Source organism: Lygodium microphyllum, chromosome 12, assembly GCF_053477565.2.
Source record: "Lygodium microphyllum isolate KBCC chromosome 12, Lygodium_microphyllum_v1.1.10, whole genome shotgun sequence".
In the NCBI taxonomy this organism is placed as follows: domain Eukaryota; kingdom Viridiplantae; phylum Streptophyta; class Polypodiopsida; order Schizaeales; family Lygodiaceae; genus Lygodium; species Lygodium microphyllum.
The window spans coordinates 57,944,993-57,959,125 of record NC_141146.1 but is presented as its reverse complement, the minus strand read 5'-3'; the positions used below and the strand labels follow the sequence as shown (position 1 = coordinate 57,959,125).

General features: G+C 48.7%; 2 protein-coding genes across 2 annotated transcripts in view; one reads left to right on the top strand and one right to left on the bottom strand.

Moving 5' to 3' along the window:
* The window catches only part of LOC148027795 (protochlorophyllide-dependent translocon component 52, chloroplastic-like), a 107,794-nt gene that overhangs the window by 37,113 nt on the left and 56,548 nt on the right, over positions 1-14,133 (bottom strand). The gene's annotated exons all lie outside the window — the stretch shown is intronic.
* Positions 4,892-13,213, top strand: LOC148027796 (uncharacterized). Its single transcript, XM_087689017.1, has 3 exons — positions 4,892-5,579; positions 11,718-11,803; positions 12,959-13,213. Exons 1-3 carry the CDS (start codon positions 4,892-4,894, stop codon positions 13,211-13,213), a joined length of 1,029 nt encoding a protein of 342 aa, XP_087545143.1.

The window sequence follows — 14,133 nt, the reverse complement described above, 5'->3', positions numbered from 1 at the left end:
TTTCAAATGCTAGAGGGCCTATTAGATTGATCTACAGAGACCCACATCGTCTCCATAGAGACATTTGAGGATGCCCGTCTCGTCCATATTTGCAAGTTGCCTTCCAACGAGGTGACTGCAAAGGCCCACTCCTCACAGGGGAGTACTTCAACGAATTGGGCTTCCTTGTAAGTTGACCATTGCCTCTACAGTCTTGGGAGGTCACTAGGCAACCAACGTGCACCCTTTGCCCCATAGTTGGATTCAGACATGTATGATTGATCATACCAGACATCTAAAAACATTGGGTATGATAAGGTATGAAATGACATTTCATACTTGACATTTTTTAGGCCATAAATTAAAAAGGCCACGACTGCCCTAGTTTGACATTTTTTGCCCGATGACTTGTTTGCGGCAGTTTTTGCCTTTGTATTCTCCAATTTTCTTGCATCTACAACGTGCATGATCAACCCTCAAACTGCAATGTGCAACCAATAATATTCAGACTTCAGTCATCAGCATTTGCAAAAATTCAGCTTCAGGACAATGTGCTCAGCTGTGTGAAAACAGAGCAGTGTGTCCAGACTATAGTGTGCTCAATGCTGAGTATTCAGCCCCATCCACTCTCTCTCTCTCTCTCTCTCTCTCTCTCTCTCTCTCTCGTAAAAGGTAATTGTATTAATTACGAGAAAAAAAAAGGTACAAGTTTACATGATTACAAGATACACGATGGCTCTAAGCCAACGTGTGTAAACTGTTAGTACAAAACCAGGAAAGAGTTACACAAGTCATGGCAAAGACGCAGAGGAAATTGCCATATGCCAGGGAAATAAGTCTTCCCGAGGGAGCAAGTCAGAGTGCTGAATGAGATCTATTTGCCAAAGCAAGAGGCCTTTAAGCCTGGCAATGTGTCCCGGAACATTAGAGGCTGAATCAAAAAGAAAGGCATTCCGAGTGGTCCAATTGTGCCAGCATCCCCAGTATCTAAGAAAGTGGAACAAAATCTTCATATGCAACTGAGCCGGTGTGGGGTATTTTGGGCGTACAAAAACTCAATCGAAAGGGCTTAGTGAGAAACCAACCACAGCTCGCCAAACCGCTAACCAAAGTGACCAGATATTCTTTGCGAAAGGGCAAGAAATAAATCGACGATGGGCCGATTCCACAGTAGTGGTGCAGTAGAAACAATTGCCGTTAGAGATTCGACACTTGGAAAGGGCCGAGGCAAGAGGAAGACCACCAATCATTACCCTCCAAAGAAAGACCTTGCATTTGAAAGGTGTCTTGTTCAACCAACCCTCCATCACAGTTGCCTTCCACCATGACTGAGATTTCCGCAACCCCCATACAGTATTAGCTTTAGTAACCAGCCATTGATGATCTTTAATCAGAAGATGGTACACCCGGTTAGCTGAAGCCTTTTCCAAATTCAACCGACCTGCAAGGAATGAGTCCTGCCAAGGACGATCCACAGCAAGGGCAGGAAAGGGTTGCCTGCTCTGGAGCACGAACAAAAGTTGTTCCCATACATCACGGTATCCACGAGAGATTCTGAAAAGCCTCCTGGCAGTACGAAACGATATGAAGACATTACGACTGGCAAGGGTGGCATCTCCAACTCAAGTTAAGCCCAAACGGGTCATGCGGTTAAATTTTGGTCTGAGCTCATGTTTGCCTTTCCATGAAAGTAATCTCGAGGCTGCCAACAATTCCAGTTGAAAAGAGTTAGTATGTAAGCGGTCCTCCGCAAGATGCCAACGCGCCTTCAGGAGAACCAATGCCAGGATCCGACCAAATGAACAAGCAGGGATGAGGAAGGACTCGAAAACCGAGAGTCTGCATTAAGAACATGCCACCAAGAGCTTCGAATTTGTGTATTACCATGCAGAAGCCCGTGGTCCTCAAGAAAATAACGGGCTATAACGGCCCACGGGTGATGCTCTACACACATGATACGAAAAAGAGACCAACGAAGTGCCAGCATATGAGTTTCGGCATCCAAAATAGCCCCACCACCCAGGCGTTTGGGGGTACATGTATGCAACCACGAAATCCACGAAATACCTGCATGCAATGAATCCTTCTTCCATAACATGAAACGAATGGGCCGAGTGAGAGCATTCAAAGTAGTAGGAGTCCGAGGCAGCAATGGCAAGAAATATGTGAGCATTGGCAGCATAATTGTCTGAGCCACTTTGAGGCGAACATGGAAGGGCCAAGCTTGCGACTTCCAATACAGAAACTTAGCTGCTAGTTCTTGTGAAATCCACTGTAGTAGTTGTCTTGGCCGAACATCAACACCCAAAAGTTACCCAAGATGCCTGACAATGGAACCACGGGGAATAATCTGTCCCTGCCAGCCCAATGACTGTAAATCGAACTCCATGCAACTGAGAATGGCTGATTTGAAAGCATTGATACGAAGACCAGAAGCATCACTAAAGAGCGTTCAAACATCTAATGCCTTGCGAATATTGTCCTTCTCCGTACGCAAAATCATAAAGCTGTCATCAGCCAAAGATTGACTAATAAAGTGCTGACCAAAAGGAAGAGACAATCCGGCCAACTGAGTAGAAGCTGCCATGGAAGATAACATCGAAAGAACCGGATGAGTCGCCAGGGCAAAGAAGAGAGGACTCAAAGGACAACCCTTTCTCACAGAGCGTGCAAGGACAAAGGGCTCTGTAACACCACCATTTAGCATAACTTGCGAAGAAGCCGCAACACTAATGGTGTAGATCAAGCGGGACATCCGAGTACCAAAGCCCATAGTAGACATAAGTTCTGCAATGAAAGACCAGTCTAAATAGTCAAAAGCCTTTTCTAGATCCAATTGAATCAATACCACTTCCTAACTAGAGTGCCTTGCATAGTCAATAGCCATTTGCACATTTAAGATATTATGCAGAATGTTGCGGCCCTTAATGAAACCATATTGAAGGGGCCGGGAGCCGATTCGCCAGCACTTTGGAAAAGATTTTATACATCGAACCCATCAAAGAAATTGGTCTCCAATGTTGCAACATCGACGGCGAAGGAACCTTTGGAAGTAGTTTGATAAGACTTTCTTTCCATGAGAAAGGCATGAACCCTGTTTTCCAAACCTGCTGAAACATAGTCGTCAATGGCTTCACCAGTTGGGTAGCAAAACTCTCAAAGAATTCATTGGTGAGACCATCCCAACCAGGACTTTTATCCTTAGGTAAGCGTAACAAAACATCCATAACCTCCTCCTCACAGTGTCCCATAACATACACAACCGGTTGCGATTCACAGCCCTTAGACTTGGAGGAACCAGAACAGTGCCCATAGCGGCCATAGTATCCTTCAACAGTGGCCAATAGACAGCCGGACAATTTTCCACTTCAACCCAGACAGGGCATTCACGTTGCAGCAGACGCTGAAAATTTGCCATTGGGCGCCATGGTACAACATGGACCAACCGGCGATCAAAAAACAAAGGCAATTTAGACAGGAGAGCAGCACGATGCGTCTCAGATTTCAACAGCACCTCAAAAAACCCTCGGGGTCCAACAAAAATCTCTTCAACACATTCCCCTTGTAGCAGACTGTGCAGCCACTGGCGAATACGGGAAAGTGGTGGGATTCGACCAGTGAAGAAGAGTATCACAGCGCGATCATAAAACACCAAAAAGGATCGCAGGACAGTTTTCGGGTCCATAGCGGCTTCCAGAACATCATCAGGTGCAGAGTCAGAAAAGACTTCCTGATTATGTTGAACATAATCGCCAAGCAAAGTGTTGGCAAATTCCAGCAAATGCTCCCAGTCAACATCCTGAGAGTCCATAGAATCCGAAGCAGCCTGAGCATAGGAACGATCCTGATGATCCACTGTCTCATTCGAAGTATGCTTGGTACGTTTACCCGCAGGCTGGATGTCAGGACTGGGGGGCATCTCTTCGGTGCACGGAACCATATCCCCAGGCTCCTCAGTATCAGAATCCGGACCAAGCGCTGCCACCGTTTGGTCTATCAAAACCAGATCCAGACCAGCCATATTGTATCACGATTGGATCCCGAAGGAGGACTGACGCACGGTGAAGAGCGGGAGACGTGACCATAGATAAATTGGGCGAGGTGGGATCGACCCTGGGAGGGACACTGACACCTATCTTACCTATCTTACTATATGCGGACGACATAGTCCTCATCTCCAGCACACCCGAAGGGCTGCAGCGTGAACTGGACGCACTACAGGCCTTCTGCCAAGACAAAGACCTAACTGTGAACCTAGGGAAAACCAAGGTCATGGTGTTCAACACGTCAACCCAATGGCTCCGTCGGTCGGTACCCCCCTTCACATACAGTGGAGAAACCGTGGACGTGGTCCAAAGATATGTCTATCTAGGGATTACATTCTCTGGACCGAGATTTACCCTGAGAAAAGCCACGGAAGATAGACTAACCCGAGGCTATGCAGCCCTCGGGTCAATGGAGAACCAATGTACCCGCATACAGTTCCACGAACCCCAGACAAAACTCCGGCTTTTTGACACCTTGGTCACACCAACCCTCCTGTACGGGGCTCCCATACGGGGGTCCAATCTCTACCACACGCGGAGGGCCCCACAGGATCAGCCACTGCCTGAGGAGGAGGCCACCTATGAGGGATGGGACCATGGAGAGACCCCTAGTACTTATGATCTCATGGATGATCCGAAGCAAGCCCTCCGTACCACACGAGATCATCCGCGCAGAGCTGGGGGCACCCCCCCTCGTGGCTGAGGCCCTCTTCTAGACCATGACCTTCTTGCGCCGAATATGGGACCTGCCCCAGCACCGGTACCCCAGACTCGCCCTGAAGTCATCCAAACAGCTAGCAACACAAGGGGACACTGAGTGCTGGTACGCCCGAACAGAGACCTGGCTACAGCTCCATGGCCTGCACATGGACCACCTCCCCCCACTACAATACAGCCTAGACTGCCCACACCTGGAGCTCAGCCGGGAGGAGGTAAATCGCATCACCAGAATGGATATCATCCAGACAGACACCGCCAGGACATGGGTGACCCCCACATCGGAACTAGGAACCAAGAAGGCTTTCTACCGAGAACACTTCCTGCATATCTCCCCGGACGGCTTCATCACCCGCCCAAGCTACATGGACACACACTTGTCTCACGGGGTCAAAAGTGCCATCGGACAGATCCGCACGTCCTCACACCAACTACGGGTCGAAACGGGTAGATACGGGGCCAACCCCCTCCCCCCAGAAGACCGAATCTGTCACCTCTGCCATTTGGAGCCAGAGACAGAGGAACACTATATCTGTAGATCCCCAGTGTACTACGAAATCCGGGGACGCTTCCACTGCCTATTCAACGAAGGATTCGGACCACTCTCCAAGGTGATGGAATTCAAAGACCAAAGATGCCTGGGGCTCTTTCTACTGGAAATACGACCCCACAGAGACCACCTCCTACGAACCACGGAGCAAAGACAAGGAGCCACCAACCAACGCACACTCAACGACTTCTACCAAATACCAGCTACTCTCCCCACCACCGAGGCCCCACCAACCCAACCGGCCTCCCGGCCCCCAGGGACCACCTTAGAAATAGCCACGACGAGAGGTAAAGCCCGGCGACCACGCCCCGCCGGCCCCCGTCCCCGCAAAAGACACTGGTCGAAGATACAAGGGATACTACGCCGCCATCGGAGGGCCCTGCCCCGCCGCTTTAGCCTCTCCATGCTAGACCGACCCATGCGGGACATCTTAGGATGAACACCCCAGGAGCAGTTCCACACCGCACTGGGAGTACCTCTAGATTGGATCTAGTCCAGATATCATTTTGTACCTACTCAATTTAGTTCAACATAGCATAAATGTTAGCTTCACTGGGACTTTTGAAATCTCCCAGACATTTGTATGCAACATTTTGGTCTCATAGGCCAACTTGGCCTGTTGTAGACGTTAATATAACTTTCTCTCTCTCTCTCTCTCTCTCTCTCTCTCTCTCTGTCTCTCTCTCTCTCTCTCTTTTCGTAAAAGGTAATTGTATTAATTACGAAAAAATACAAGATTACTTGATTACAAGATAGTTGATGACACTAAGCCATCAGGTGAAGAAGTTCTCTCCCTCTCTCTCTCTCTCTCTTTCTGATTACAAGAGGCACGAGGGCCCTAGGCCAACGTGTGGAAAATCCCCGTAGTAATGCACTAAAAAAGTTACACCAATCATGGCAACGACCCAGAGGCAATTGCCATATGCCAAGGAAGCAAATCCTCCCGAGGGAGCAAGTCGGAGTGTCGGATGAGATCTAGCTGCCAATGCAAGAGGCCTTTAAGCCTGGCAATATGGCGCGGTACATTAGAGGCCGAATCAAAGAGAAAAGCATTGCGCGTGGTCCAAATGTGCCAGCATCCCCAGTATCTGAAAAAGTGAAATAAGATCTTCATATGCAACTGTGGCGGTGTGGGATACTTCGGGCGCACAAAAACCCAGTCGAAAGGAGTTAGTGAGGACCCCACCACAGTGCGCCAAATGTGCAACAAGAGTGACCAGATATTCTTGGCGAGCGGGCAAGAAAGAAAACGATGTCGGGCCGATTCCGCCGTTGTGGTACAGAAGAAGCAATTGCCATTCGAGATGCGACGCTTGGCAAGGGCCGAGGCAAGAGGAAGACCACCAATCATTACCCGCCAAAGAAAGACCTTGCATTTGAAAGGTGCCTTATTCAGCCAGCCCTCCATCAGCGTTGTCTGCCACCATGTCAGCGATTTCCGCAGTCCCCAAACAGTATTAGCTTTGTCACCCAACCATTGGTGATCCTGAATGAGAAGATGATACACATGATTAGTAGAGGCCTTTTCCAGACTCAACCGGCCTGCAAGGTCCCAGTCCTGCCAAGGGCGATCCACAGCCAGGGCAGGAAAGGGTTGCCTATCCTGAAGCTCCGACGAAAGCTTTCCCCATAAATCACGGTATCCGCGCGGGATCTTGAAAAGTCGCCTAGCAGTCCGAAACGATACGAGGACATTGCGCGTGGCAAGGGTAGCATCTGCAACCGACGTCACACCTAAACGGGCCATGCGGTTAAATCTCAGTCTGAGCTGATGTTTATCTTCCCATGAAAGTAGTCTCGATACTGCCAACAATTCCAGCTGAAAGGAGTTAGTCTGCAAGCGGTCCCCTACCGGGTGCCAACGGGCCTTTTGGAGCACCACTTTCCAAGAGCCGACCAAGTGCAATAACAAAGCGGAAGAGGGACTGGAAAAACGGGAGTCAGCATTAAGGACATGCCACCAGGAGGCCCGAAGCCTGGTGTTACCATGGCGGAGCCCGCTATCCTCAAGAAAATAACGGGCTATGATGGTCCACGGGTGATGATCCACACACATGGCACGAAAAAGGGACCAACGGAGAGCTAGCACATGATTTTCTGCATCCAAAAGAGCTCCACCACCCATGCGCTTAGGGGTACATGTATGTGACCATGAAATCCATGAAATGCCTGCCTGCAGTGAATCCTTCTTCCATAGCATGAAACGGATGGGATGAGTGAGAGCCTTCAAAGTAGTATGCGTCCATGGCAACAATGGCAGGAAATACGATAGCATTGGGAGCATAATTGACTGAGCCACTTTGAGGCGGACATGGAAGGGCCACGCTTGCGACTTCCAATACATAAACTTCGCCGCCAGTTTTTGTGAAATCCAGTCCAGCAGGTCCTTTGGCCGTACATCCACCCCCAATGGGTATCCAAGATGCCTGACAATAGAGCCACGGGAAACCACCTGGCCTTGCCAGCCTAGTGACTGTAAATTAGGCTCCGTGCAACTGAGAATGGCTGACTTAAAGGCATTCATGCGAAGCCCAGAGGCCTAACCAAAAAGCGTCCAAACATCTAATGCCTTGCGAATGTTGTCCCTGTCCGCCTGCAAAATCATAAAGGTGTCATCAGCCAAAGATTGGCTAATGAAGTGCTGGCCCAAAGGAAGAGACAACCCTGCCAGCTAAGCAGAATCTGCCATGGAGGATAACATTGAAAGGACCGGGTGAGTCGCCAGGGCAAAGAATAGAGGACTCAAAGGACAACCCTGTCTGACTGAGCGTGCAAGGACAAAGGGCTCTGTAACCCCACCATTGAGCATAACTCTGGATGAAGCCGCAACACTAATGGTGTAGATCAATCGGGACATCCGGGTACCAAAGTCCATAGCAGACATGAGATAAGCAATGAAAGACCAGTCCACATAATCAAACGCCTTTTCCAAGTCCAATTGAATCAATACCACTTCCTGACCGGAGTGTCGCGCATAGTCAATAGCCATTTGCACATTTAAGATATTATGCAGAATGTTGCGGCCCTTAATGAAACCATATTGGAGAGGATGCACAATAGCGGGAAGGTGTTTGTGAAGCCGATTCGCCAGCACTTTGGAGTAGATTTTATACATGGAGCCTATCAAAGAGATTGGTCTCCAATGTTGCAGCTTTGACGGCGAAGGGACCTTTGGAATCAGTTTGATAAGGCCTTCTTTCCATGAGGAGGGCATGACCCCCGTTTCCCAAACCTGCTGAAACATGACCACCAATGGCTTCACCAACTGCGTGGCCGAGCTCTAAAAGAATTCATTAGTGAGACCATCCCAGCCAGGACTTTTATCCGTCGGCAGGTGCAACAAAACATCCATAACCTCCTCCTCGCAAATATCCGCCTCCAAAGTGGCTTGCATATCCAATGAAACCTGCTGGCGGACCAGATGATAGAAGACCGAGCGAGCATGCGTAACCTGGCTAGAAGGCAAGGGAGAAGAACCAAGAAGTTCCATAAAATAATTTCTGCACATATTGACAATGGTCTGCGGATCGGTGACCATGCGACCCTCCGAATCCTGGAGTCTGGTCATATTGTCACGAGCCGGAGACGCATGCAAGGCGCAAAAGAACTTATGAGACTAGCAGGCACTATCTTGCAAAGTCAAGTTATACAGCTTGGCCTGCTGATAAGATTTCAACTGAAATACTTGAAGAAGATGGGCCAAAGGCCTCTCCAATGACAGCAGAAAATCATCATCTGGGAAATCCAGGAGCAAGGAACGGACCAAAGCCAGTAACTCCTCTGCTGCAGATCGACGACGGCGACAAAGCGAGGCATGATGGATCCCATACTGCCGAGCAACCCACTGTACATTAGAGAGCAACCGTGTAAATGAAGGCAAGCCCTCAGAGGCGAAGTCCAATAAGAACCTCTCAATCAATTGCTGCATATAGCCCTGAAAAATTGAATGCTTCAAATAAGAGGAGTTGAAACGTAAAGGGAGCCTATCCAGCAACTGCATAAAAGGTGCAATAGATTGTGCCCGCATCTCCAGCTGGAGGGGGAAATGATCCGACAACGCATACTGCTGCAAGACCTTCATTTCCAGCATCTCGGGAAGAAAATCGTCCCCCTGCATGATATACATTCTGTCCAGCCGCGACCAAGTAGTTGCATATTGTGCGGAATGAAAAGTAAACCCTGAAAAAGAAGGGTGAAGCCACGACCAAAGATCCTGCTTAAGTACGTGCAAAGCAAAGGAATTCCACACCCGGCTTTCTGACGCATCCATTACCGAATGCCCCGAAGTGGACTGAGAAGAGTGAACACACATATTGAAATCTCCCATCAAAAACCCCCTTCGGCCAAGTGACATGGAGGCCTGCAAAGTGGACCAAAGATCCCATCGGGATGCGGGATCATTCGGAGCATAGAGGCCCAATAACCATAAAATCTCTCCTTCAAATAAGACTTCGATAACCAGAAAGCGGCCATGCACATCATTTTTAATAAGGACAGGCTGATATTTCTCATGGACAATCATCAGCACGCCCGAATAGTGCGTAGCATGGGTGCCTGCATAAAACAGACGGAATCCATGACAATCCACAACTTTTCCTGCTTCACCGTGACTTTTGTGCTCAACTGCACACAATACATCCCACTGGTTCTCATGCAAGACGGTCCACATGGCATGTTGCTTATGGCGAGAGCAAATGCCTCGCACATTCCACGTGGCTATCTTCATATATCTTCAAAAAAGGAAGTCAGGAACGAGGCGCCTGTTGCCTCGATTTCACCTTTTCCGCGAGAGCATCCAGGACGCCCTCATCCAGAAAATCAGCCAATACTGCAAACGAATTCTGGCAACCTGCTTTAGAGGTAGAAGGTAAATCCACTGCCTTGGGAGTGGGGCGGGGATAACGCCGATCCCAGGGTGTAATCACATTACCTTTGGTATCAAACGCCAGCTTAGCAGGAGGGCCTTTGGGGCCGTCGGTATAGACTTTCCCTGGAGCCTGATTACGGGGGGCAGACGGGGCCGTAGCGCAGCCTACTGTTAAGTGCCCATTTCTTTTCTGCGCGTATACGTGCGCACGGAATCCTGGGAAGCAGTAGGCCCAGGATCTGCCATGCCTGCATCCAACTTTTTACCTTTTTTGGGACGTGCCTCAATCCAGTCCGTGCGACGGAAATCCAAACCCAGGACCGGTTGTTTGCCTTTATCCATGACATGAGGTGACTGAAGGGCTTCCTGGGGCGGGGCATCAAGCACCATGTCATCCTTGGGCAGCACAACCTGCGCATCCTCCAAAGACAGTTGCCTTTCAGGGCATTTAGCCATGAAATGCCCCAATTTACCACATGAAAAGCAGTGCCCCGCAAAGTTGCCCCATTTCAAGCCAAAATGCAGAGGATGCATGCCTGAACAATTGAGGCGAAGCCACGCGGGCCTTTTCCTGGCCGTGTCCCATAACATGCATAAACGGTTGCGGTTCATTGCCCTGAGGCTTGGGGGAACCAGCACTGTTCCCACAACCGCCATCGCATCCTTCAACATTGGCCAATAGACCGCCGGACAATTTTCCACTTCCACCCACACCGGGCATTCTCGTTGAAGCAGACGCTGGAAGTCGGCCATGGGGCGCCATGGTACAACATGGACCAGGCGGCGATCAAAGAATAGTGGCAACTTGGACAGGAGCTCAGCTCGATGCGTTTCCGATTTCAACAGCACCTCATAAAAGCTGCGAGGTCCAAGGAAGATCTCCTCAACACACTCCCCTTGCAATAAATGGTGCATCCACTGGCGAATATGCGACAGCACTGGGATCCTGCCAGTGAAGAAAAGTATAACTGCACGATCATAAAATACCGAGAAGGATCGCAAGACTGATTTGGGGTCCACCGTGGCTTCCAGCACATCATCCGTTCCCGCTTCAGAAAAAGATTCATTATTATGCTGGACATAATCGCCAAGCAGAGTATTGGCAAAGTCTAGCAAATGCTCCCAGTCAATTTCCTGCGAATCCACAGAATCAGAGGCCACTTGCGCATAGGAACGTTCCTGAGGACCCATTGGCTCATCAGAAGTATGCTTGGAGCGTTTGCCAACAGGCGGCAGTTCAAAACCCGGAGGCAGCTCCTCCGTGCATGGCACCATATCCTCTGGCTCCTCTGCATCGGAATCAGGGCCAAGGGCTGCCACCGTTCGGTCGAGAAAATCCATATCCAGGCCAGCCATACTACTGTCTTCTCGCTCGCGCTCTCTCTCGCTCTCTCTCTCTCTCTCTCTCTCTCTCTCTCTCTCTCTCTCTCTCTCGCCTTCTTTATATAGATCAGTGGGCACGCTGTCCGGGATGCCGCCTCTCTGACAACGGCCAGATTTAGGGTTTACAGGAGCTGGACTCCGTTCTTCAGGCCCTATATGAAAATTTTGTGCACAGGTGCAGTAGCTGTGAACTGGCTTCTGGCTCTCGCAGTCGTTCAGTCAGATGCCACAGGAAGGAAGGAGGACAATGACCCTCCTCAGGCACTGCCGCTCCTGAACACTCTCTCTCTCTCTCTCTCTCTCTCTCTCTCTCTCTCTCTCTCTCTCTCTCTCACTGCTGCTCACTCCTCTAGCTGAGCTCCAACAACTGGTATCAAAGCACAGGTTGCTGCAGACTAACAATCGATAAGCACAGCGTGTGGCGTGCAATTGACTGGGTTGCATGGTGACGGGCAACAGCAGGCGTGTGGCGACCAGCAAGCGTCACGACTGAATGGGCAGGCGCAACGCTGCAGACCAGCGACGACAAGGCAATGGCAAGAGCCAGCACAACCAGCAGTCGCGACCTGCACGGTATCAAAGCACAGGTTGCTGCAGACTAACAATCGATAAGCACAGCGTGTGGCGTGCAATTGACTGGGTTGCATGGTGACGGGCAACAGCAGGCGTGTGGCGACCAGCAAGCGTCACGACTGAATGGGCAGGCGCAACGCTGCAGACCAGCGACGACAAGGCAATGGCAAGAGCCAGCACAACCAGCAGTCGCGACCTGCATGGCATGCGGGCACCAAGCGCAACACGCCAACGACCAGCGCCCAGCGCAAGAGCGACAGAGCGGGCGTGTGGACCAGCGGGCAGGCGGCGCCATGTGACGCCATGATTGGTCAACAGACCCCCTTGTCAGTTTTTCTAAAAAAATCAAAACAAAAATTTTCTTTAATTTCAAATTTTCTCCTTTTGTCTTAATAAGGGTTCGTGCATGAAAGCACAATCATCAATTCTGTGCGAATTCGAGCCCAAAAATTTGGGGCTTTTTCCAGATTTAACCTCGTATGTGCCTAGCAACGACATTCAGGTCAAAAATTGCAAACATTGTGCGTGTTGACCTCAATCAAATTGGGGATTTTGCCAAATTTATCAGAATTTCACTCTTTTGAGTAAAATTTCCTAACATTGGACCCCGGAAAATTGGAGCTTTTCATGCATTGGTAAAATTTTGCTCAGCTGGGTCAAATATGCTGACATTTATACACTATTGGACCTGAAATTTTGGGGCTTTGTCTAGAATTTGGTAAATTTTTGCAATTTTTTGCCCGTGTGGCACGGCTGAATCATGTACAAGAAACGGAGATTTATTACTCTTTGAGGAAGAACAGCACTGTATTTGCTGGTTTAGCTTGTGCTTCTGCAGTCTAGGACATTTACTCTTGTGTTCGTAATAAAATGGCTACAACTTCGTCCAGTTCAAACATCAAGAGTTTGCTAGAAATCAAACGGTTTGATGGTTATGGCTTTGACCTTTGGAAAGACCGCATGCAAGGCATATTGTTCCTAAAGGATTGTGAAGATGCTTTGCAGAGAAACCCGCACAAATGTCTAATGCAGATTGGGCCAGAGTTAACAAAAAGACTGTGGCTTACAATAAGATGGGTGTCACTAATGACATTTTGATAGACATTAAGGGTTTAGATACATATTATGCAATATGGAAGAAGCTGAAAATTACCTATGAGATCACCACACATGTTAATCAGGTGTATTTAATGCACAAGTTGGTGAATATGCAACTGGATGAGTCAAGAGTGCATTTACTGGCATCTTAAAACAGCTCAAGGATGCAAATTTGGATTTTGATGATAAGTTGAGGGCGATCTTTTTTATCATGATACTACTTGATTCTTGGGAGACCTTGGTGATTTCTCTCAGCAATAACCCCAATCTCTCATATGATGGTGTGAGAGGTTCAATCTTGAATGAAGAAATTAGACGTATGTCTAGTGGAGAAGGCAACAACTCAGCTTATAATGTAAGAGGCAGGGCTAAAAAGCAAAATGCAAATGCTGGACAGAGAAATAGAAGCAAGAGCAAAGGAAAGGAAAAGAGTAACATTACTTGCTATCATTGTGGTTGGAAGGGCCACAAGAAGCATGATTGAAGTATTACAAGAAAGAACAAGAGAGAAAGAAGAATGCAAGAGACAAAAAGAAGAAAGAGGATAAGGCAGATGTATTTGAGGCAGCCAAAGGCAAGAAAAAGGCCAATGTGGCCTCCAACGTAGTCATAGAGGGGCTTTCAGATACAGAGGCTGATGTATTATGTGCAGTTGATTATGATGTCCTTGTATGTCACATGCAGAATATGCAGATTACCAAGGCTAATGTGATTGATGCACTTTTGTTAGTTAATGATGGTGTCACTCAGACTTGGATTGTAGACTCTGGTGCCTCTTTCCATGTAACTCCTTGCTTGGAGTGTTTTGCTATGTTCAATGCAAGCAATTATAGAAAGGTGTAACTTGGAAATAACCATGCTTGCAACATTGATGGGATTGGCACTGTACACTTGTCTTTAGATAATGGACAAGAGCTTGT